A 24,219-nucleotide genomic window follows, 5' to 3' on the forward strand; every position below is an offset into this window, starting at 1 on the left:
CACAATTAAAAGAACTAGAAAAGCAAGAGCAAACACATTCAAAAGCTAGCAGAAGACAAGAAATAACTAAAATCAGAGCAGAACTGAAGGAAATAGAGACACAAAAAACCCTTCAAAAAATTAATGAATCCAGGAGCTGGTTTTTTGAAAGGATCAACAAAATTGATAGACCACTAGCAAGACTAATAAAGAAAAAAAGAGAGAAGAATCAAATAGACACAATAAAAAATGATAAAGGGGATATCACCACCGATCCCACAGAAATACAAACTACCATCAGAGATTACTACAAACACCTCTACGCAAATAAACTAGAAAATCTAGAAGAAATGGATAAATTCCTCGACACATACAGCCTCCCAAGACTAAACCAGGAAGAAGTTGAATCTCTGAATAGACCAATAACAGGAGCTGAAATTGTGGCAATAATCAATAGCTTACCAACCAAAAAGAGTCCAGGACCAGATGGATTCACAGCTGAATTCTACCAGAGGTACAAGGAGGAACTGGTACCATTCCTTCTGAAACTATTGCAATCAATAGAAAAAGAGGGAATCCTCCCTAACTCATTTTATGAGGCCAGCATCATCCTGATACCAAAGCCAGGCAGAGACACAACCAAAAAAGAGAATTTTAGACCAATATCCTTGATGAACATTGATGCAAAAATCCTCAGTAAAATACTAGCAAACCGAATCCAGCAGCACATCAAAAAGCTTATCCACCATGATCAAGTGGGCTTCATCCCTGGGATGCAAGGCTGGTTCAATATACGCAAATCAATAAATGGAATCCAGCATATAAACAGAACCAAAGACAAAAACCACATGATTATCTCAATAGATGCAGAAAAGGCCTTTGACAAAATTCAACAACCCTTCATGCTAAAAACTCTCAATAAATTAGGTATTGATGGGACGTATCTCAAAATAATAAGAGCTATCTATGACAAACCCACAGCCAATATCATACTGAATGGGCAAAAACTGGAAGCATTCCCTTTGAAAACTGGCACAAGACAGGGATGCCCTCTCTCACCACTCCTATTCAACATAGTGTTGGAAGTTCTGGCCAGGGCAATTACGCAGGAGAAGGAAATAAAGGGCCAAAAGTTTTTTTAAAGGTCTACCTACCATTAATGAAAATCACAGCAAATATCTCTTATGCATGCATGTGCCTCCCAAATCATGAAAACTCTCTTTTTAAAAAGTATTTTATGGTACCATTTCTTGCAAGACAAAACCAAAATCACCAGCAGCAACACAGAGGAATCACTATACTGACAAGACTTTACCACAACGGTCAACATGTAGTTCTTTTCTTTTCCTTTTTTTTTTTTTTTTTTTTTTTTTGAGACAGTGTTTTGCTCTTGTTGCCCAGGCTGGAGTGCAATGGCGCAATCTCAGCTCACCACAATCTTCACCTCCTGGGTTCAAGCGATTCTCCTGCCTCAGCCTCCCAAGTAGCTGGGATTACAGGCATGTGCCACCACGCCTGGCTAATTTTGTATTTTTAGTAGAGACAGGGTTTCTCCATGTTGGTCAGGCTGGTCTCAAACTCCCAAACTCAGGTGATCCGCCCACCTCGGCCTCCCAAAGCGCTGGAATAACAGGCGTGAGCCACTGCACCCGGCCCCCCCCCCACCTTTTTTTTTTCTTTTGACACAGAGTCTCACTCTGACACCCAGGCTAGAGCACAGTGGTGTGACCTTGGCTCACTGCAACCTCTGCCTCCCAGGTTCAAGTGATTCTCGTGCCTCAGCCACCCAAGTAGCTGGGATTACAGGAATGCACCACCATGCCCAGCTAATTTTTGTATTTTTAGTAGAGACAGGGTTTTGCCATGTTGGCCAGGCTGGTCTTGAACTCCTGACCTCAAGTGATCCGCCCGCCTCGGCTTCCCAAAGTGCTGGGATTACAGACCCACTGTGCCCAGCCAACATGTGGCTCTTGACAAACGAAAGGTTTGTCATAGTGAAGTTTGTTTGTCAAGGACTTCTGGCTCCCAGTAAATTCCCAACATAAGAAAACAGATATTCCAAGGTGCTAGGGAAAGGGTATAGCAATGCGTCATATAGCCCACCTTTACGCTACCCCAAGGCAGCTGTTAAACCATTTCTTCTCCATTAACAGAAAGAGGTGGTTGGAATTTAAAGATTTTAATGGCATAGTTAGGATTCCCAGCATGCATGAGTTCCTTACAATACTTTATATTAAAATCTGTTTCCTGTGAAACAGCATGTTTTAAAAACAGATTGTCATGAACACAGTTTTCCCCAAAGCAGTATTACTACTATACTTATTTCCTTCATAAAGGGCCCCTGGAAGCCATAAAATATAAGAGCAATGGAACAAAAACTTAGTCTGCTTTGAATGAGTTTTATATTTCATAGTAAACAGTAGAATACCACCCAGGCAGGGTGGTAAAAGCACACGGTAGTCTGTAGTACTATTAATTCCATTCGTGTCTGGCACCACACCATCCACACTGCAGTGCACCGTGATCTGGTTAAAAGGAGCACCTTTTAACCAACATTTATCCCGCCCCAAGGGAAGGTGTACTCAAATGTGGTTCATTAACAATAATTTACCCTAAAAAATATCTCAAGGTATGGAGTTGAAGTCAAACAATCACAGGGGTGAATGGTTTTTTAAAATGTTTAAAAGAACTGTTCAAAAGAAAGCAAAATAGAATCTTTTGTTAATTTCAGTTCACTTTTGCTTGAAGTGTAACAAAGCGGGGAAAGTGGCATTTTGATAGCAGTTGAGTTTATAAAGCACCACCTCAACTGTCCCTCACAGCGGCCCTAAGGAGGAGAATCAACAGGTTTAGGAGTAGTGACTTGGACAAAATTACTCAATAAGCAGCAGACGCAGAAGTAAAATCCATAGCATCTACCCTACTTGTCAATACTGTCCCCACAGAAATAAAATATTTTTGCACCACATGGTGTAAGAATGGCCCCTGGCAACATCAACCATGCAACTCAAAGTCAAAAAGCAAAGTGATTCCAAGTTTGAAACAAAGCGATTCCAAGTTTCAAACAGTGCTGGAAACAGAATGTCGGATTTGTGCAAGGGAAAAGAGTACCTTACTCTCCAAGTCCAAGAGACAGCAGAGCCACACAACGTAAGAGAAGCATGCCTGGGAGAGTGAAATGCACCCTCTGTGAACAATGGAGGGAGCCACTCTCACCTGCAATTCACCTAATAATTCACCTCCGATTCGCCACCTTGTCACCTCCGATTCACCTTGTTCACCTAATGAGTCCGTGAACAACCATTCTAATAGGATATAGATCCCTATTCCCCTCTCACTAAGCAGGTCAGGAATGTGTATCAAGACACAACAGGCAAAACCCTCTGGGGAGTTCAGGGAACTGCAAGCTGTTCCATATGGATTTGTGTGCATTTTATCCTATAAACCAAGGGAAGCCATCGGGGGGTTTTAAGTTCCAAAATAATGTGGGGAGATCATTCCAACAGCAGAAGACGGATTGGGAGGAAGCAAGCTGGAGGCAGAGAAACCAAGTAGGAGGCTTTGCAGCAGGCAAGAGATAGATACTGGAACTAAAGGAAAAGTAATAATAATAGCATCATAATAATAATTCCCATTTAAGTTCCTACCATAGACCAGGCACTACGCTCAGTGCTTTACACTTAGTGTGAAACTTAATCTTCATTTCTGCCATGTCAAGTGGGGACTGTTACCATCCCCTTTTTATAAAGAAAGCAATGCACAGAAGAGCAAGGTCACAGCCAGCTGGGAAGTAAAAGAGCCAGTTTGAACTCGGTTGACTCAGCTAGAATCCTGACTCCAGGCCATACTCCCTTGCAGCATGGCAGAAAATAGACAAAAGATGGAGTGAATTCCAACAACAGGAATTGCCAGCACCTGCTGACTATGAGCAATGGGGATGAGGGAGGAGGAATCTGAGCTTCCCCAGGGGAGTCCAGCCAGGTCACACTGTGTGGGTGATGGTACCACTTGCAGGAAGATATTAATCTTAATGTTAGTTAATTCTGGCAACCTGGGAGCATTCCCTGGGTACAACCACGAAAGAGAGAACAAGCTCTAATGCCAGCATTTCCCACACTGCTGGGACTGTGCGCTTGCAGGTCTGTGCCCTTTCCTGGATGAGAAGGTCTGTAGCTGAAGACCCCTAGAAGAAAGTCTATGGATGCAGGGGAGGGGGGTAGCATTGGGGGTATGAATGTAAGGAAACTACAAAGTGGTATGTTTGGGCAGTTTTCCAGGAAGTGGGCCCACAGCTTTGATCACAATCTCGGAAGTCTGTCACCTCCCAAAATTTAGAGAACAGTTATACTACCTGATGAGTCCCCAGGTCAGGGAACATGTTCTTATTTAAGCACTTATTCAAGCACCCAGCACAGTGGCTGGGATAGAATAAGCTTTAACATAGGGGGTGTGTTGAGTGAATGGTGAAGTGTGCAGCCATTAAAAATGAACTTCATGCAACTTGGAAAAATGCATATGAAGTGTTAAGTTCAAAATACAAACTTCTGTAATTAATAAAGAATTTATGGTGCTATTCTGAAAACATATGAATATTCTGTTTCTTACAAATTTCACCCAGTGGCTTTAGCATCCACTGATGATCCTTATTTGAATCCATTATTACATCAGAGATGACGTCTACATTTTTAATTGGCTTTTCTTTTTTCTTTGCTTTTGTATTTTCTTAGTATTATTATGGACTCATGGAATTTCAGAAAATGAAATGTGTTATAATCTAATACTGTCATTGTTCTTTTTGATGTTCAAATTGTCCAAAATAAGGCCAGTGGGTGCCCTTTCAAGCTGGCTTCTTTGACCTTGGAAAACTCATACCCCTTTCATTTTCAGCTGTTCCTTGCTTTAAATACAGCAATATGTTACAGGCTCATCTTGTACTTTCCCTGCCCCAGTCCTGGAATCAACCATTACTTCCAGGAGCCCTAGTTCATTTCAAATTTTTGGTATTTAAAAACCAAAATGGCCCGGCACGGTGGCTCACGCCTGTAATCCCAGCACTTCGGGAGGCCGAGGCGGGTGGATCACGAGGTCAAGAGTTCAAGACCAGCCTGGCCAAGATGGTGAAACCCCATCTCTACTAAAAATACAAAAAAAATAGCCGGGCATGGTGGCGGGCACCTGTAATCCCAGCCACTCAGGAGGCTGAGGCAGAGAATTGCTTGAACCCGGGAGGCAGAGATTGCAGTAAGCCGAGATCACGACACTGCACTCCAGCCTGGGCGACAGAGGGAGACTTGTCTCAAAAATAAATAAATAAATAAATAAATAAATAAATAAATAAATAAATAAAACCAAAATGGAGAAAAATGTTCCTTTGCAAAGGAGATCTCCAGACCGTCACTGTATCACTCTTTCATCTTTTCTGTAGGTTTGCAAGTTTTCAAAATAAAAGAGTTTGGGTGTGTGTGTATATATATCTATATAGATAGATAGATACACTCACTATTATTATTACAGCCACAGAAAGAATCATATACAGGTATAGGCTCATAGGAAATATTTGAAAATGAGCACAGTAATTATGTTAGGCTGGTGGGTTTGTGGGTGCTTTTTTTTTTTCTCTCTCTCTTTTCTAAATTTTCTGTAATGCTACACGTAGAAGTCAACAGAAAACAAAACCATCCCAGGCTAGAAGTCAGCATGTTACTTAGCAGGAAAACCCCGATATATTGTCACAGAAGAGAGACCAGAGACAATGGTGAATGAAATGGGTTCCTTCTCACCCTGACTGTTGCCAGGACTCAACAAATATAGAGGGAAGGGCTAAGCACAGAGGAGAGAATGGACTTAGATCCTAGGGGCACACAAAGGAAAGAGGAAACAGAAGGAACCGGCTTCAGGTGTGTACTTCCTTTAAAGACTCTCTTATTACAAAGTAGTTTCGGCTTTTGGGTTTGGTCTGAAACAGTCAAGCAAATACAGTGAATCACTGAGTACCTTTCCCTCCTGTTGTTTTTGTACCACCCTGCTTCCTGTTTTGCCACAAAAAGATGATTTATCTGCACAAGAGACAGTAATTGCTGGATGGAGACATAGAATCCAAAGTTCCAAAACTAGAATAAAATGCTACTCAAATGACTCAAGATTCTGGTTTTATACTTAAAAATATGTTTCCCAAAAAAGTTGCATTTCTGTGAACTGCAAACTGAACCCCATCTAAGTTTTTGCTTTCTGATATACATCAAGCACTGTCCAAGGAAGAGAGTTTTACTCTGATCTGACAAATAAAAACTGGAAGTTGTGCCTAAACTTGGTGTGTAGTGATTGCTCCCAAGAGCCTTGCAGGCAGCCACAGAGACACACATGCTAGAAAACAATCTATGAACTTTAGACTCTGATCCTTCTCTTCTTACTTAAAAAATGGAATTCTAGGCCTCAGGCCAGGCACATTGGCTCATGCCTGTAATCTCAGCACTTTGGGAGGCCAAGGTGGGCGGATTGCTTGCGCCCAGGAGCTTGAGACCAGCCTGAGAAACAAAACAAAACAAACAAAAAAAAAGGAATTCCAGAAAGAGATTAGATGCTCTCTTTCTAGATTTAAACAAACAAACAAAAAAAAAAAACTTGCAATTACAAGCACCTTCATATATTCTCCTGAAATGTATTTCTTATAATTACATGAAGCAGTCTCATTCTTTTACATTATGTGTCAGCAAGACCATGCAAATTTGTGGTTGCCTTTTATACGTGAGACAAATTGTTTAGACACCAGAGGAGAGAGATCAGCAAAGAATTGCAATGATTTATTTAATGGACCATTATTTCCCATGTGATTTATTTATTTTCAGAATGGTTTGTTAGTTAGACTCCTGTAAAAAAAGAGTTAACAGCAGGCCTGAGGCTGCTATCTTTCAAAGGGCCTGCTTGCAGGGTTAGTTCTTGGCTGGTGTCTGGGAACATGGCTTTCGGAATGTGTGCTCCATTACTAACTGATAAGGTCATTTTGCTGGGCTTAGGCTGTTTATACAAACAATGTGATCTATGGTGAACACCTGCTTTCCCTCTGGCAGTCTGGAATTTTGGTGGTTGCTAGGTAGAAAATGCCTATGTGACCAGCTCTCGAAATATCCCTAAACTCTGAGCCTCAAACTGGCTCATCTGGGCAGAAACATCATATAGGCATAGTTGCATTTTCACTGCTGGAAGGAAGGCGAACTCGATGTGACTTATCACAGGAAAGAGAGCATAGGAAACGTGCAAATGAATTTCTCCAGACTCCACTTATCTTTCCCATTACTGATCTTGCTGTGCATGTTTACTTTGCCACCATAATAAATATTAGCTATAAGGCCGGTCGTGGTGGCTCACACCTGTAATCCCAGCATTTTGGGAGGCCGAGGCACACGGATCACCAGAGGTCAGGAGTTCAAGCCCAGCCTGGCCAACATGGTGAAACCCCATCTCTACTAAAAATACAAAAATTAGCTGGGCATGGTGGCGGGTGCCTGTAATCCCAGCTACTCGGGAGGCTGAGGCACAAGAATTGCTTGAACCCGGGAGGTGGAGGTTGCAGTGAGCCAAGACCGCATGATTGCACTCCAGCCTGGGCAACAAGAGTGAAACTCCATCTCTAAATAAATAAATAAATAAATAAATATTAGCTATGAGTACAGCTATATTCTGATTACTTTCAGCAAATCACCAAAGTGTGGGCAGTCTTGGGGGGACCCCCTAAACAAGACTCTTATTTTGATTTTGCATGTATTTTTAAATAGCTCATAAAAACCTAAAAAATACTGTCCTGAAGCTATTGTGCCCTTGAACTGCCCCACTACAAGCCTAAAACCAGGTGAAATTGGTCTTCCTAACTGCTGCCATTCTGTAGATAATGAAGTAGCTGAGAATTTAGCTCACTAGCTGTAAATCCCAAAATAATAGTCTTACTGCAACTTCCTAGGCCCTAAAAGATAAATGTTCTCCGCTAGGCAGAATGCGGAGGTTACAGCTCAGGTACGCTTAACTCAAAGGCAAGGATTTTTACACTCCATGCTTTAAAGACATTGGCCGTACACGTGCCATACAGTTGAATATCATCAGCGCCAACTTCTGGGAAAGGAAGTCATTATTCTAGTGTTCATATTCCTTGTCACAGTGTTTAGGGTTGATTACAAGCAGTAATCTTGTTTGACAGAAATACAGCCCCAACTCAGCTCACATTAGAGCCTGCCATCAGAGTAGTCATTTGCTTTTCAAAGCTCACTCATCTCATGGAGCTGGGCAGAGAGGAGTTGAAGTGCAAGGTTCCTCTGGAATCCTGGTGTCTGTCACTGGATTAATTCATAGTCACCACCCTCTGTCAGAAAACTCTCTGAAATGTGTCAAGATTCGACTCCCCTGCTACCTGCATTCATTACTTTAATGGGTAATAAACAACCCCTGTGTGTAAGGGAGCCAGGGAGATAAAGATAAATAAGATGCTGGCTGTCCTTAAGGAATGTACCAGTTTGTGGTTGATACACGTAGGAATTCCCTCAGTGTCATGGAAGCCTACTAGTCAGCTATAATTCCAATGCCAGCATCAGAGCTTGGTTAAGAGGTCTTTCCTTCTCTCTGAGACATACTATATCTCACTCAGGAGTCACTAGCAATCAGTCAGTTTTTTCAGAAACTACTAGGAAGCCTTTTTTTTTTTTTTTTGAGACAGGGTCTCCCTCTGTCGCCCAAGCTGGAGTGCAGCGGTGCAATCTCAGCTCACTGCAACCTCTGCCTCCCGGGTTCAAACGATCCTCCTGCCTCAGCCTCCCTAGCAGCAGCGTGTGCCACCACATCTGGCTAATTTTTGTACATTTAGTAGATACGGGGTTTCACCATGTTGGCCAGGCTGGTCTTGAACTCCTGACCTCAGGTGATCTACCCACCTCGGCCTCCCAAAATGCTGGGATTACAGGCGTGAGCCACCACACCCCACTGGAAGCTCTACCCAGAGACCACCACCCGCCATGCAGGAATTGGCAGGCCATACAACACACAGGTGGGCAGTCCACACGAGCCAGACGGAATTTGTATATTAGTTGGTATTTGCAAACAGCCAGATAGTTATAAGTGAGTTATTTCTCCCAGTCATCTAACTTGTCCCACTATCACCTTCCTTTCAGTGTGAGAATCTAAAATAACGGGAATTGTAAAACGGCTGCAAAGGGTCATAGCCCACATCTGACATGGGACCACATTAGGATGTCCAATCTGTGGCATAAGCCGTGCAGTCTCAGAACACAGGAAGCTCTTCTTCAGATGAAATCTCTCTTGCAGAACCATGGCACATGAGCCAGATAAAGTGGAGCTGCTCAGCTGAAGCAGGAAAGAGCCCAGAGCCCCCATGGCCTGCTCCCGCAGCAGCCCAGACTCCAGCTCCGAGAGCACAGTTTGAAAGTCAGTGCACTGAAAGGGGTGAACATTAATACAGTAAGATGCCCAAAGTGCAAATTATGTGAAGCTGTTCCCATATGAACACACGGTGAAAGGAAATGCTAGAGAGCTGTGAGCTTCTCCTAGCAGGTAATGACACAAATAAGTAGGGTTGTGTAACAAGCACACACGTGCACACCACACACAGATCCTGCCAGCCCTTAACAGCAACACTGTGAGGGTTGTTTGCCAGAATGAGGGTTGGCAGTGGTAATCTTCTGAACAACATATATCTGGTTATTGTGGTAATAACCCCTACCAAAGCCTATGATATTCTGGATGGTTACTTCTGCTTTTCAAGTTATTAGGTACAATATTCTTGGATGAGAAGAAAGAAAAATAAACTCTCCCCAAACTAGTATTGAAATGTAATGAAATTTTGGCGGGACACGGAGGCTCATGCCTACAATCCCAGCACTTTGGGAGGCCAAAGCAAGCAAATCACTTTAAGGTCAGGAGTTCGAGACCAGCCTGGCCAACATGGTGAAACCCTGTCTCTACTAAAAAATACAAAAATTAGCCAGGCATGGTGGCACACACCTGTAGTCCTGGCTACTTGGGAGGCTGAGGCAGGAGAATCTCTTGAACCTGGGTGGTGGAGGTTGCGGTGAGCTGAGATTGCTCCACTGCACTCCAGCCTGAGCAACAGAGCAAGACCCTGTCCCTAAATAAATAAATTAATTAATTTAATTTAGTTTAATTTTAAAATCCCTAAGGAATTTTTTATTCAAACTTGATTTTTAAAAAGCATTGTACAGGCTGGGCACAGTGGCTCATACCTATAATGCCAGCACTTTGGGAGGTCAAGGCAGGAGGATTGCTTGAGGTCAAGAATTCAAGACCAGCCTGGATAATATAGTGAGACCTTGTCTCTACAAAAATAATAAATTTAAAAAATTAGCCAGGCATGGTGGTGTGTGCCTGTAGTCCTAGCTAATTGGGAGACTGAGGCAGGAGGATTTCTTGAGCATAGGAGTTCAAGGCTGCAGTGAGCTATGATTGTGCTACTGCACTCCAGCCTGGGTGACAGAGCCAGACCTTGTCTCTAAGAAAATAATAAATAAATAACAGTTTGCCTGGAGGAATAGCAAAACACACTAAAAATGTTAATAATGGTGGGAGTAGGATCGATAAGGTCCTGATTTATAATAATGCTATGAAAATGAAAAGGATGGTAAAGGTTCAGGTGTAAGAGACAAAATCATCAATGGAACAAAATAGAAATCCCTGAAACAAAGTCAAATTACTCAACTCGTTGACAATTTGGCAGGGAAGTAGGGAGCCAAATCCCAACCTCACAGGTTTCACTGAAAATAAAATCCATATAGATTATAGATTTAAACTATGAAATTGAAACCATAAAAATGCTAGAGGAAAACACAGGGGTTATTATTTATATAATCTTTCCATAAGGAAAGATGTTAGGCATGAGACTAAAGGCAGAAGCCACAAAAGTAAAATATTTGACTACATACATTTTTAAAAAACATAAAAAAGGACTAAACTCTTTAGGGAGAACAAAACTACCATTAACAATTTAAAAGGAAAGCAAAATCACTTTGAAAAATATTTGCAGCCTAACAAAGGATTAATGACCTTTATACATAAAGAGCTTACCAATCAGTAAGGAAAATAATACAATACCAAAATGAAGAAAAGATATGAACAAGCTATTCATAAAACAAACAGCCAATAAACATATAAAAATTCATATATATTAATCGAAGAATCAACAAAAGACAATCTTTTCACTTATCAAAATGAAAAAAATTTCTAAAATAATACCCAGTGTCATCACGATTTGGAAAGCTGACATATTACTACCGTAGGTGTGATTAAATCATTTTCACAAAGAGAAGAAAATTATGTTTAAGAGAAAAAAACTGATTCTTCACATTTAAAAATTCTATAGTGGTATTAATTTTTGTAAGAAACCCTAAGATATTAATAACTATGCATCTTGGTTTATTGCTAAGAGCAGTAAGCTGGTTACCTGGAAGACAGTTTGCAACCCTGTTGCAAGTAGGCATTCAGGTTCCCAGTTGCCGCAAGTAACAGCCCCAGATACGGAGGGGAAGGCTTCATCGGCCTAGAAGAAAACTCAGGATGGAACTGGACACCAACAAAATAAGGATGATCTGAAATGAGAACAATCACGATGCGATTAAAGCAGACAAACAGGAGAACTGCTTTAAAGATCTTCTTATCTTTGAATATGAAAACTCATTAAATGGTAAGATGATTCTTTAACCTGTTATCATTACAGCCAGTTACTTTCACTATCCATCCATTCCTTCGTGGAATTTCAAATTGTAAAACACATCTTGGAAATTTTATGTGCGGAAGGTGTCAGAGTGAGCAAAGTCAAGCAAAAATTTTTGAATGGCAAGAAGAATTCCACTTTCCCCAAATCTGCCTGCTTTTTGAAGGCACTTTGTAGATTTATGTTGGTTCAATTTCCCTTGGACTTTAGGCTAACCCTGGGTCTTTCTTTCTTTAGGTGGCTTCAGGCCATTTCCTGCAAGGTCTTCTCCTTTCCCAGGGTAAGTGTCCCCTGGGATAAACCAGCACAATGTCAACCCATTGGGCTACCCTTGGGAACCCAACGAGGACAATTGCTTTTCTAGTCACAGCTTTAAGTTGGGTATTACTCATAGCACCACAAAACTGAGCATTTTTTGAACAAAGTGATTCAGAGCAATGATCCATTCATTCAAATATCCTGTCCCTGGCTATGACTTAAACTAAAGATAATAAAATATAATAAGTTTAAGAGGGGGAAGTAAATATAACTTTAAAGCTTTCAATGAGGTGCTTTATCAAATGATCTAAAATCTAGTATGGAATTCAAAATCACAAATTCCCATCACTTACCAGCAAAGATCCAAAGCTACTACTACAGTAATAAGGAAATGATGATTGAATGCAAATGTCTACTTTCTTAAGGTAATCATTTAAAGCCCTGCTAGAATAGCTATTATTAAAAAAGTCAAAAAACAGCAGATGCTGGCAAGGCTGTGGAGAAAAGAAAACATACTGTTGGTGGGAATGTAAGTTATTTCAGCCACTGTGGAAAGCAGTTTGGAGATTTCTCAAAGAACTTAAACCAGAATTACCATTCAACTCAGTAATCCCATTACTGGGTATATACCCAAAGGAAAATAAATCATTCTACAAAAAAGACACATGCACTTATATGTTCATGGCAGCAGTATTCACAATAGCAAAGACATGGAATCAACTAGATGCCTATCAACGGTGGAATGGATAAAGAAAATGTGGCACATATATACCATGGAATAGTATGCAGCCATAAAAACGAAACCATGTCCTTTGCAGCAACATGGATGCAGCTGGGGGCCATTATTCTAAACGAATTAACACGGAAACAGAAAACCAAATACTGCATGTTCTCACTTATAAATGGGAGCTAAACATTGGGTACTTATGGACATAAAGATGGGAACAATAGACACTGGGAACTACCAGAGGGAGGAAGGAGAGGGGAGTGCAAGAGTTGAAAAACTATCTGTTGGGTACTCTAGTCAGTACTTGGGTGATGGGATCCATACCCCAAACCTTAGCATCACACAGTATAACCATGTAACAAATCTGCACATGGGCCAAGCACAGTAACTCATGCCTGTAATCCCAGCACTCTGGGAGGCCAAGGTGGGCAGATTTCTTGAGCCTAGGAGCTCGAGACCAGCCGGGGCAATATGGTGAAACCCTGTCTGTACAAAAAATACAAAAATTAGCTGGGCGTGGTGGCATGCACCTGTGGTTCCAGCTACCTGGGAGGCTGAGATGGGAGGATCGCTTCAGCCCAGGAGGTGGAGGTTGCCATGAGCCATGATAATACCACTGCACTCCAGCCTGGGTGACAGGGTGAGACCCTATCTCAAAAACAAAAACAAACAAACAAACAAAAACTGCGCATGTACTCCCTGCATGCAAAATGAAAGTTGAAATTATTAAAAAAAAAAAAAAAAAGCTCTGCTATAGAAAATGGTAGCCACTAGCCACGTGTAGCTACTTAAATTCATTAATATTAATTCAGCATTTGAAACATGTTCAAAGTTACATGTGGCTAGTGGCTACCATATTGGATAGGGTGGACTAGTTCTATCATTGCAGTGAATTCTATAGGACAGCTCTGATCCCAGAAAAATCCAGTGAGTTCTATAGGACAGCTCTGATCCCAGAAAAATCCAGTGTAGAAATCCTCTACATCTAAGAAGAAACCTCCTTGAATTAGAGGAATATGCAGGTAAGAAAGCCTGATAAGGGGAATGCCACCTTCTCCCAGGAATGTATTCCCTCAAGAAATGCAGAGAAATCATCCACACTTAGAGAAGAAATTAAGCAATGTAGCTTAAAATTTAAGAGACAATAAATCTTACTGAATAACATCTAGGGACATCTTTGAAAAAAAAGCAGACAGTAACTGTGCTTTTGTATCACTACAGACAGATGCTGAGCAATGTAATCATGTAATAGCCAGAGACAGAATATGTGAATGAATGGATCATTGCTCTGAATCACTTTATCCAAAAAATCCTCTATGCCAATATGAGGAGAAAGTAAAAAGTTTTTATTTTGATGATGTTCTATCAGTTAGATAAAATTATCTTTAAAATAATGCTGTTGATTGCTTTAAACCAAATTCTGACATTATATAATATTAATCTCAAGCTTTGTTGTTCCTCTCAGAACCCTTCAGGAACAGTGGAGATTCGTGGATATGTTTCCAAGGGGTATCTAAGATCAAAATCTTCTGGGGAATTTTCCTTAATAACTGCTTGCAGTCCGCTTTTAAAAACTGCAAGGTTTTACAGCAGCTCTCATTTCCTTTTCAATCCACATGAAATTTGAAAGCCCCAATGGGAATCTTAATCCTTATGATGAAAGAACCTTCTAAGTATTTGATGACAATAATGAGAACCAGAAGAATTAAAAGTGAATAAGTACTTAAACAAAGTAAACAAATAGTAATTTGCTTAAGAAGTTTTCTGCCTTCTCACATGCTAGGAAGATTTAAGAGGCTTCAATACCAACAGCGATCCACACTTTAATTCTAAATGATGGGCATTTCCATCAGAAAGACTCCTGGAAATGCATACTTACTATTCTAATTCAAAACTCTAGGCATGAATTGATCATCTTAGGTAGAACGTGAAAACAAGAGAAACAATGAAATCCCACAGCAGTGGTGGCAGAAGGAGGTAACCAACTGGGTTTGCTCTTGCCGCAAAGGACTAGCTGGATGGCCCTGGGCATGTCATTTAACCTCTTTGCACTCCAGTGTCCTCTGTAAAGTGGGAATAGCATCATCTGCTTTGTTAGTTACATAAGGTATGCAAAGTCCCTAGCAAGAGATCTAGTGACAAGCATCCAGTAAGTGCACACTGAATGTCCATTGCTTTCCTTCTTTCAGGTCTAGGTAAAATGCTACAATGTTCAAAGAAGCCTTCTTGGACTTCAATTCTCCCCTCTGCTCGGGACTCTAGAAGTACTTGAACAGATTAGAGACAAAAAGGAAAAGAGACAGAGAAAAGGCATTTGGAATGGAGAATAGTGACATGAGCTAAGACGGAGAAAGAAGAGGGAGGTTAGAAGACGCACAAGCAATCCAATTTATCTGGAGCCTAAAGCATATAGGCTGGAAATGCAGGTTCTGGAACATCACGGTACCATTTTACAGTATCCTGCACATCCTTAGTACTCAATATATGAGAGTGGTTTATCCAACAAATTAGTGTCACACACTGCAGAGTTCTGTTCTTGTTAGGAGGTATTGGAGAAGGGATGGCTTGGAAGCAGGAAGGAGATTGAGGACAAGTGTGAGCTGGAGTTGGCATGCACTGGGACTAGTGTTCTAGGGATGGCAGTGCAATTCTAAACACCAGCTTTCTTTCCAGAGGCAGAATCTGCAGGACTTGACAACTCACTGCTAGTTGGGATCTGAAGGGGAAGAAGAGCTAATATGTGAAATTTCTAGCCTGATAGTCTAGGAGAATGGTTCTCCACCAAATGTGCCCCCCAGGGACTTGCTTTTTTTTTTTTTTTAAGATAGGGTCTTGCTCTGTCACCCAGGCTGGAGTGCGGTGGCATGATCATGGCTCACTGCAGCCTCAACTTCCCAGGCTCAACCTCCTACCTCAGCCTCCCGAATAGCTGGGACCACAGGCACAAACCACCATGCCCAGCTAATTATTTAGTTTTTTGTAGAGACAGGCTCTCACTATGTTGCCCACGCTGGTCTCGAACTTCTGGCTTCAAGTGATCTTCTGACCTTTGCCTCCCAAAGCGTTGGGATTACAGGCGTGAGCCACTGCACCTGGCTCTCTAGGGGCATTTGATGATGTCTGGAGATATTTTGGGTTGTCACAACGTGGGAGGTAGGGATAATACTGGCAGTGAGTAGCGGCTAGGAATGCTGCCAAACACTCTACAACAGGGGTGTCCAATCTTTTGGCTTCCCTGGGCCACACTGGAAGAAGATGAATTGTCTTGGGCCATACATAAAATACACTAACACTAATGATAGCTGATGAGCTATCATTGCAAAAAAATCTCATAATGTTTTAAGAAAGTTTACGAATTTGTGCTGGGCCACATTCAAAGCCATCCTGGGCTGCATGCAGCCCACGGACTGTGGGTTGGACAAGCTTGCTATACAGTGCACAGGACAGCCTCCACGACAAAGAATTATTCCACTCCAAATGTCAGTCAATAGTGGCAAGGCTGAGAAACCCTGGACAAGGATATTGATGATATCTTAACAGAAACAGGAGAATGAACTAATTGGGAGAGCATGTAAATTTAGTTTTAAATAAGTTGAGATGGAAGTGGCAACACAACATCCAAATACACAAACAGGTCAAGGAGGCACGTGAAAATGTTAAATTCAAGTTAGTTAAATGAAGTGTATATGTGTGAGTCTAGCCCAGGAGTTAGCAAATGTTTCTGTAAAGGGCCAATATTCTGTAAAAGGTAAATATTTCAGGCTTTGTGAGCCATAAGGTCTCTTTCTTAACTACTCATCTCTGCCATGGTAGCATAAAAAACAGCCATGGGCCAGGTGCAGTTGCTCATGCCTGTAATCTCAGCACTTTGGGAGGCTGAGGAGGGAAGAGGCCTTGAGCCCAGGTGAGACCAGCCTGAGCAACATGGCAAAACCTTGCCGCTACAAAAAAAATTTAAAAATTGGCTGCGCGTCGTGGCTCATGCCTGTAATCCCAGCACTTTGGGAGGCTGAGGCAGGCGGATCACGAGGTCAGGAGTTCAAGTCCAGCCTGGCCAACATAGTGAAACCCCGTCTCTACTAAAAAATACAAAAATTAGCCGGGCATGGTGGAACATGCCTGTAGTCCCAGCTACTCGGGAGGGTGAGGCAGGAGAATTGCTTGAACCTGAGAGGTGGTGGTTACAGTGAGCCAAGATCGCGCCACTGCACTCCAGCTTGGGCAACAGAGTAAGACTTCGTCTCAAAAAAAAAAAAAAAAAAGTAGCCAGGCAGGGTGATGCACACCTGCAGTCCCAGCTCCTTGGGAGGCTGAGGTGGGAGGATTACTTGTGCCCAAGAGGTCAAGGCTGCAGTGAGCCATGATCATGGCACTGCACTCCAGCCTGGGTGACAGAGCTAGACCCTGTCTCAAAAAAAATAAAAATTAAAAGCAGCCATAGACAAGACATAAATGAATGAGTGTTGCTGTTGTCGGAGCTCAGAAAATACTACCCTAAAGTAGTTTGAACTGAAGGTGACTGGGAAGACCTCCAAAGCAAGAAGGTCACTCTGATGTTTCCCCTGCCTTTCCATGTGAAAGCTGGCTATAAAGAAATTATCTGACCTACCTTTCCTGAAAGTAGGTCATAAGACCCTCATTCCAGATGAGTCCTGCTCTAGACCTGGGGGAATGGGATGCTACACAGAAAGGCCAAGAAGAATCTGAGCAGACAGGCCTTTCTGGGTTTCCCTGTCAGTCTATTACCATTAGAGTATGCCCTTTTGCCCAATCACATTGCTACATGGCTGTCCACTGTTCATCAAACCCAAGCATAAAAATGAAGTTTTCCCCAAGTCTTTGGGTCTTCATTCCTGAATACTAAAGTGTCACATAAAACTTTGATTAAATAAATTTGTTATGCTTTTCTCTTGTCAACCTGTCTTGTTATAGGGTTGTTGGTCACTACCCTTATGATGGGTAAGAAGGTCACAGATAACACCTTTCTACCCCTAAACTGTGTTCCAATAAAACTTTATTTATGGATGCAAATTTGAATGGCATATACTTTTCACATGTCACAGACAGTATTCTTTTTTTAATTTTTTTAACCATTAAAAAATGTAAAAATCATTCTCAGCTCATAAGCTGGCTATAAACAGCAGGCTGGACGTGGTGCACAGGCAGTAGTTTGCCAACCCCTGGGCTAGAACATCAAGACAAAGAGCTGAGACCAGCTGTGACCATGAGCTTACCATCTCCTTGCAAAGCTGACTGAGAAGAACACTGCCTTCTGTCTCATCAATAGTAAATGTGTAGTTTGTGCCTATGTGCTCACGGGTGTCCCAGCCTGGTTACTAACAACAACTTCGGTGTTCTTCCTCAATTCTGATGCCTTTATATCTATTCTGTTTGCTCTTAAAAACAACTCTGGGGGCAGTGATTAGTGTTCAGAAGTTAAATGACTGACCCGTGCTTGACTACCCAGCACAGTGGAGAAAGGCAGGAGAGGAGCCAGGTCCCTCAAGCAACAGAAATCAACATCAGTCACCAAAAATGAGGTGGCACTTGGCTATTCTTTCTCAAAAGAGGAGAGCAGGCAGGGTGCCACTCAACAGTGCCACTCTGCCTTTCCCAGAGCACCTAACCTAGAGGCGGGCACAAAGAAGTAGCCTCAGAAAGAGAGGAGTTGGTAAGGAAGCATACTACTTGTAGAACTGGTAGACTTGGAATAATACATCATTTTATGGTGGAGTCAGACTAATAGGCTCCAAAATGATCAGGATTATAAGCAGTCTGTTTTTCTGAGACAAAGTCTCACTCTGTCACCCAGGCTGGAGTGCAGTGATGCGATCTCGGCTCACTGCAACCTCCACATCCTGGGTTCAAGCGACTCTCCTGCCTCAGTCTCCTGAGTAGCTGGGACTACAGGTGCACGCCACCACGCCTGGCTAATTTTTGTATTTTTAGTAGAGATGGGGTTTCACCATGTTGGCCAACCTGGTCTCGAACTCCTGACCTCAGGTGATTCGCCAACCTCAGCCTCCCAAAGTGCTGGGATTACAGGCGTGAGCCACCATGCCCAGCCAGCAGTCTGTTTTTTTCATGTACTTTGTAGTTACATATTTGTTTCAAAGGAGAGAAGAAAAGAAAGAATGCAAAAAAACTGGGTCTCAAATTAGTCTGTGGTCCACAAAAAGGCAAGTTATTGGAAGGTTTTCAAAAATGGAGAGGCCACTTACTTGCCAGTTCAATGATTTCCATCCTGTCTCCATCAACATCCTGACCTACAAAACTTAAGTCATTCTGCTCAAATTGTTTGATCAGGTTAGGGTTTACCTGCAAAACAAGAAATTCAGTGTTTATGGGCCACAGTGCAATACCAGCTGCCATACCAGGTCCTTCATCAGTTGGGTGGGTTTTCCATTTCAATGATCCTCTAACTAGTAGTTAATGTCTATATTCAATGCTCAAAGCCAATTTTAAACTCATGATGAACCTCAGATATAAAATGTAACCACAGCACCTAAATCTAGGAGGTGCCTTCTATTACCCAAAGGTGAGATTCAAAAAGTAGGCCCTGTAACCCAGACATTCCGACTTGGAACCTTGAGACTAGTTATTTATAGCCATTTCCATGTTTGCTTCTTCCCTTGAGTTATGTGTACTTACCTATCTCTCCCCGAATCACAAATTTGCTTGAAGATTAAAACTATCCTATTTCCCTTGTGACTAACCCCAATGCTTTCTTTACATGCAGTTACATAAAAGCTCTAAAGAGAAGCTTGGAGCAAGTTTTCTACTAAAATATCCTAATAGATGGCAACTTGATGACCTGGCTTGTGGCCCTTTCTGGCCCCCATCTCACCTTAGCCCTTTCCCAAACCTAAGGACTCCTTTTCAGCCTCTCCTTCAGTGAAAGTGCTTCCCTGTCTAAAATTAAGGTGGAGTCTCACCTATTCTTTGCAATCTTAACCTCAGAGCTTTTATTCTACATTTTAAAATTATACCAGTTCTCATATTGTCATTATTTTTCCTTCCTTAACAGCTTTAAGACATAATTCACATACCATACAATTCACCCATTTGAAATACACAAATGATTTTTCGTATATTCAGAGGTGTACAACCATTACCACAATCAACTGAAAAACAAACCCTGTACCCTTTAACCTCATCCCCCAACCCCCCATCACCCTGACCCGATCCCCTGGCAATCACTAATCTATATCCCACATCTATAGCTTTGCCTATTCTGGTCATTTTATATTAATAGAATCATGCAATATGTGGGCTTCTGTATCTGGCTTCTTTCACTCAGCATGATGTTTTCAAAGTTTATCTATGTTGTAGCATAAATCAGTACTTCATTTCCTTCTATGACTGAATAATACTCCATTGAATGAATACACCACATTTTGCTTATCTATTCGCCAGCTGGTAGACATTTGAGTTGTTTCTGCCTTTTTGGCTGTTATGAATATTACTGCTATGATCATTCAGATAAAAGTTTTTGTGTGGACATACATTTTCATTTCTCTTGGGTATATATCTAGGAGTAGAACTGCTGGGTCATATGGTAATTCTTATGTCTAACTTTTTGAAAAACTTCCAGATGGTTTTCCAAAGGGGCTGCAATATATTCCATTCCAACCAGCAATGCATGAAGGTTCCAGTTACCCCACATCCTCTCCACTACTTGTTATTATTGTCTGTGCTTGATTATAGCCAGCTTAGTGGGTGTGAAGTGGTATCTTTCTGTGGTTTCAATACGCATTTCCCTGATCACTAATGATTGTTGGGCATCTTTTCATGTGCTTATTAGTCATTTGTACATCTTCTTTGAAGAAATATCTATTCATATCAATTGCAATTATTCATTATTGAGTTGTAAGAGCTCTTCATATATTTTAGATATAAGTCCCTTATCCAATACAGGATTTAATCTGTAATTATTATGTTATCTTATTTTTTGTCCTCTCCATTAGAATGTAAGCTCCCTAACAAGAGGGAGACCATGTCTGTCTTTCCCCTTTCCATCTCCAATGCATACCAGATGCAAAATAGGTGTGAATGAATGAATGGCTATGCTATTGCGTATGTACCAGTTCTTGCACCTTCTCATTGCCACTTAGCCAAAGCAGCTCAATAATTTTTATCCCACCAGTTGGGCCCATTCCCAATGGAAATAAGACCAAAAATGTCCTACATGTACCAAATTATGTTCCTTGGTCATAGTGATACTGTTCATTGCCTACTTGGCATTGATTCCCACGAGTCCTCCTTCAAAACAGAGCCCTAGGCTTGTCCTGGTATCCACTCCACCCCTATATGAACGAGGAAACTCCATCTGTCCCATTCCAGAAACTGGTTCTAACTGGTCTAAGCCAAACATAATAAACCCAGCCCTCTTGGAAGATGAATATTGCAAGAACCCAGGTTTAAGCCCACTGATGTTCAGCATTGCCCTGAAAATGGCTACTAGTTCACAGGTGGGCAGGTAATCTAAGTTGATTTCCCTGTCTGGAGAGATGCCTCTTGTCCCAGATGCTGCTGGCAGCCACCTGGGAACTACAAGGGAGACCAGCTAAAGGATGAAGCAGACACACAGACAAGGGTAGGGCTGAGATAACCACAGAGACAACAGGAGCCCTGGTTGTGCCATGCCTGGAGCCTGTCCAGCCTCTGGACAGCCTGGTGCCTGAGATAACAAATTTCCTTAATGTTTAGGGTGGTTTGAGTGACAACAAGCAGGGATTTCTGTTCTTCACAGTCAAATGCATCGTAATTGACACACTCATTAATCCTGGCATAGACGATCTACATTTCGAGAAATCTATGTTTCTCATGTGGCAACCTCAACAATTAACTCCTTTTAGTCATGTGACGCTAAGCCTCAAGCTTAATGTAAATTTCCAAAGAGGTTCTCAAACCAATCACCCCCTGATACCCAGGGATGCACCCCCATCCCAAAAGGCACTTGGTTCCTTCTCAGAAGATTCAAGTCCTCTTTTCCACAAAATTGGCAAAATAAAGTGTGGGGGCTAAGGATAAGAAATGATGGCCTTATCATAATCTAGAAGATGGCAGTTAGAGTAACAAAGGGCATTGATAGGCCTTGTGTGCAGGTACATAAAGATTTTGCCTTTGGAAAGCCAAAAACATGAGAGCCTCCGCCCCCCACTCCCCACTCCTGTCCCCTCGCCGCCCATCTCCTCTGGAAGTGGGAGACTGTGGGAAATTTGGTCCTCTCTGAGCCCTGTGAATACCACCAGGCTGGACACCTTTTCCAGAGGCTCAGCTTGTAATCACTGGGTTCCTCACACTAAGTATCCATATTCCCCAGTAATTCAGCATGAAAGCCGTACCTCGAACCGATGTCTGTGTCTTTCTTCTATAAAAGGAACATCACCATAAAGTTTCCCTGTAAAGATACAAGAGTGAGATTAATATTAGAGTAAGCAGCTTCACAAGCACATCCATGATGCTTTGTGGAGGCAGGTGCCTGGATCACTATCAGAGGACTAAAAATGAACTAATAGACTCCATATAGTCATGTAGATTTTCTTCTTTTCTAATACAAGATGGCGATAGCTTCTTTGAAAACCTGAAGCAATTCTCAAGTAAGCCATCACCATTGCATAAAAGGAAGCCAGATGCTACACAAGTCCACCACAGAATCCAGCAGATCTGCCCTCCTTATATACGCCTGCCTGCAGGACCAAGAGACGACCATGTCTGCACTATCGCTTCAGTGCAGATTTGTAATGAGCCTCATTTACAAAGGAAGAAAACAAAACTGGGGGCAGGGAAGAGACTTGCCCAAAGCCCTGCCTTGCTGGGCAGCGAAGCCTGTTCTTGAGCCCAGGCTTCCTCACACCTGGCCCAATGCTTTCTCCACTCCACCAGCTGCCTCCAGATTTTCACACCGTGCTGGCCACATTCAAAATGTACCCCACCTTAAAAATGTACCTATCCTATGATCCTACAGTTGGACTTCTCAGAATTTATCCCAGAAAATAGAAATGAGGACAAAGACTTAACCAGAAAGATGTGCACTGCTGAATTATTTAATAGCAAATAATTGGAAGCAAGCTGAGAATCAAGAATAGACAAACTGGTGGATTAAATGATAGCACATCTATGCCAACAGCTCTTAACCAGGGGTGTGTGGCTGAGAATCATCTGGGGAGCTGCCTAAACATGCCTACGTAGCTGAGGCACTGCAGCTAAGCACAGCACCCTGGGCATGACCAGTGTGGCGATGGGCACGGCGATCAACGAGCTGCCTAGTGACTTCATTGTCAGGTGAATAGGAGTCGGATCCATCACCAAACACCTCTCAAGAATGCCCCCATTGGGAACATCACACACCGGGGCTTGTCGGGTGGTAGGGGGTTGGGGGAGGGATAGCATTAGGAGAATACCTAATGTAAATGATGAGTTGATGGGTGCAGCAAACCAACATGGCACATGTATACCTATGTAACAAACCTGCACATTGTGCACATGTACCCTAGAACTTAAAGTATAATAATAATAATAATAAAAAGAATGCCCCTACTGGAGCATGTGGAGAAGCAGGATGGTCCAGGGACCAAGTGGGCTCCAGCACTGGAGCAGTCTGAGAGGACCAGAGACTCTTCCTACAGCACCAGCCCTCAAAACGCAGATCCCAGGTACACAGCTAAGGGTTAAGAAGATAACAGTGCTGGAAGTCATGCTGAAACTCCAACAGAATCGGAAGCCATGCTCAGTTCAACAGGCAGGGAATTATCAGACTCTCAAAGACATCATGAGGCTGGAACAGGATGTTTCAACCAAGAAAAACCAAATAAATGCTTTCTTTGCATCTTGTTTGAGCTTTTGACTTGGATCAAGCAAACACAAATGGGTTGTATTCTCATATAACTTTGTACGATCAATGATCACAGCTGGACTTCTATTTGCAATTCTGTCCATATAGACTGAGCTCCCTGGTGATGATATGAATGATAGTGAATATTTAAGGTACGTATTTTAGAAAAAAGGGGAATAGTGGGGGCAGGGAGTTCCTTTGAGAGAATGCCAACATACCACTGGCAGGGGTCATTCAGGACAGCCTAAATTAAAACAACTGCTTCATAAAAATTAAAAGAAAAATGGGAAATAAAGCACAATAACATACAGTTAGAAAACACAGAAGCATCAGGAAGGCCGGGCGTGGTGGCTCACACCTGTAATCCCAGCACTTTGGGAAGCTGAGAGGGGGAGGATCACTTAAGGTCAGGAGTTCAAGACCAGCCTGGCCAACATGGTGAAACCCCATCTCTACTAAACAAAAATTAGCCCAGCGTGGTGGTGCGCACCTGTAATCCCAGCTACTCAGGAGGCTGGGGCATGAGAATCACTTGAACCTGGAAGGCGGAGGTTGCAGTAAACCAGGATGTCACCACTGCACTCCAACCTGCCAACCTTGGTGACAGAACGAGATGCTGTCTCAAAAAAAAAAAAACAGAAGCATCAGGAAATTGCCTCAGAGGATACTAAGTGTCCTATGACCTCTGACTTT

General features: G+C 42.2%; 1 protein-coding gene across 10 annotated transcripts in view; it reads right to left on the bottom strand.

The window, feature by feature from the left end:
- Window positions 1–24,219, bottom strand: part of CTPS2 (CTP synthase 2) — a 124,531-nt gene that overhangs the window by 10,108 nt on the left and 90,204 nt on the right. For all 10 annotated transcript variants that reach the window (XM_063703088.1, XM_055376653.2, XM_055376661.2 and 7 more), the window contains 3 exons: window positions 22,037–22,092; window positions 18,911–19,007; window positions 11,435–11,579 (listed from right to left, as the gene is read on the bottom strand). In XM_063703088.1, coding sequence (XP_063559158.1) covers window positions 11,435–11,579; window positions 18,911–19,007; window positions 22,037–22,092 — 298 coding nt within the window. The remainder of the gene's footprint in view (window positions 1–11,434; window positions 11,580–18,910; window positions 19,008–22,036; window positions 22,093–24,219) is intronic.

The sequence above is a fragment of the Gorilla gorilla genome, chromosome X (assembly GCF_029281585.2).
Source record: "Gorilla gorilla gorilla isolate KB3781 chromosome X, NHGRI_mGorGor1-v2.1_pri, whole genome shotgun sequence".
NCBI lineage: Eukaryota > Metazoa > Chordata > Mammalia > Primates > Hominidae > Gorilla > Gorilla gorilla.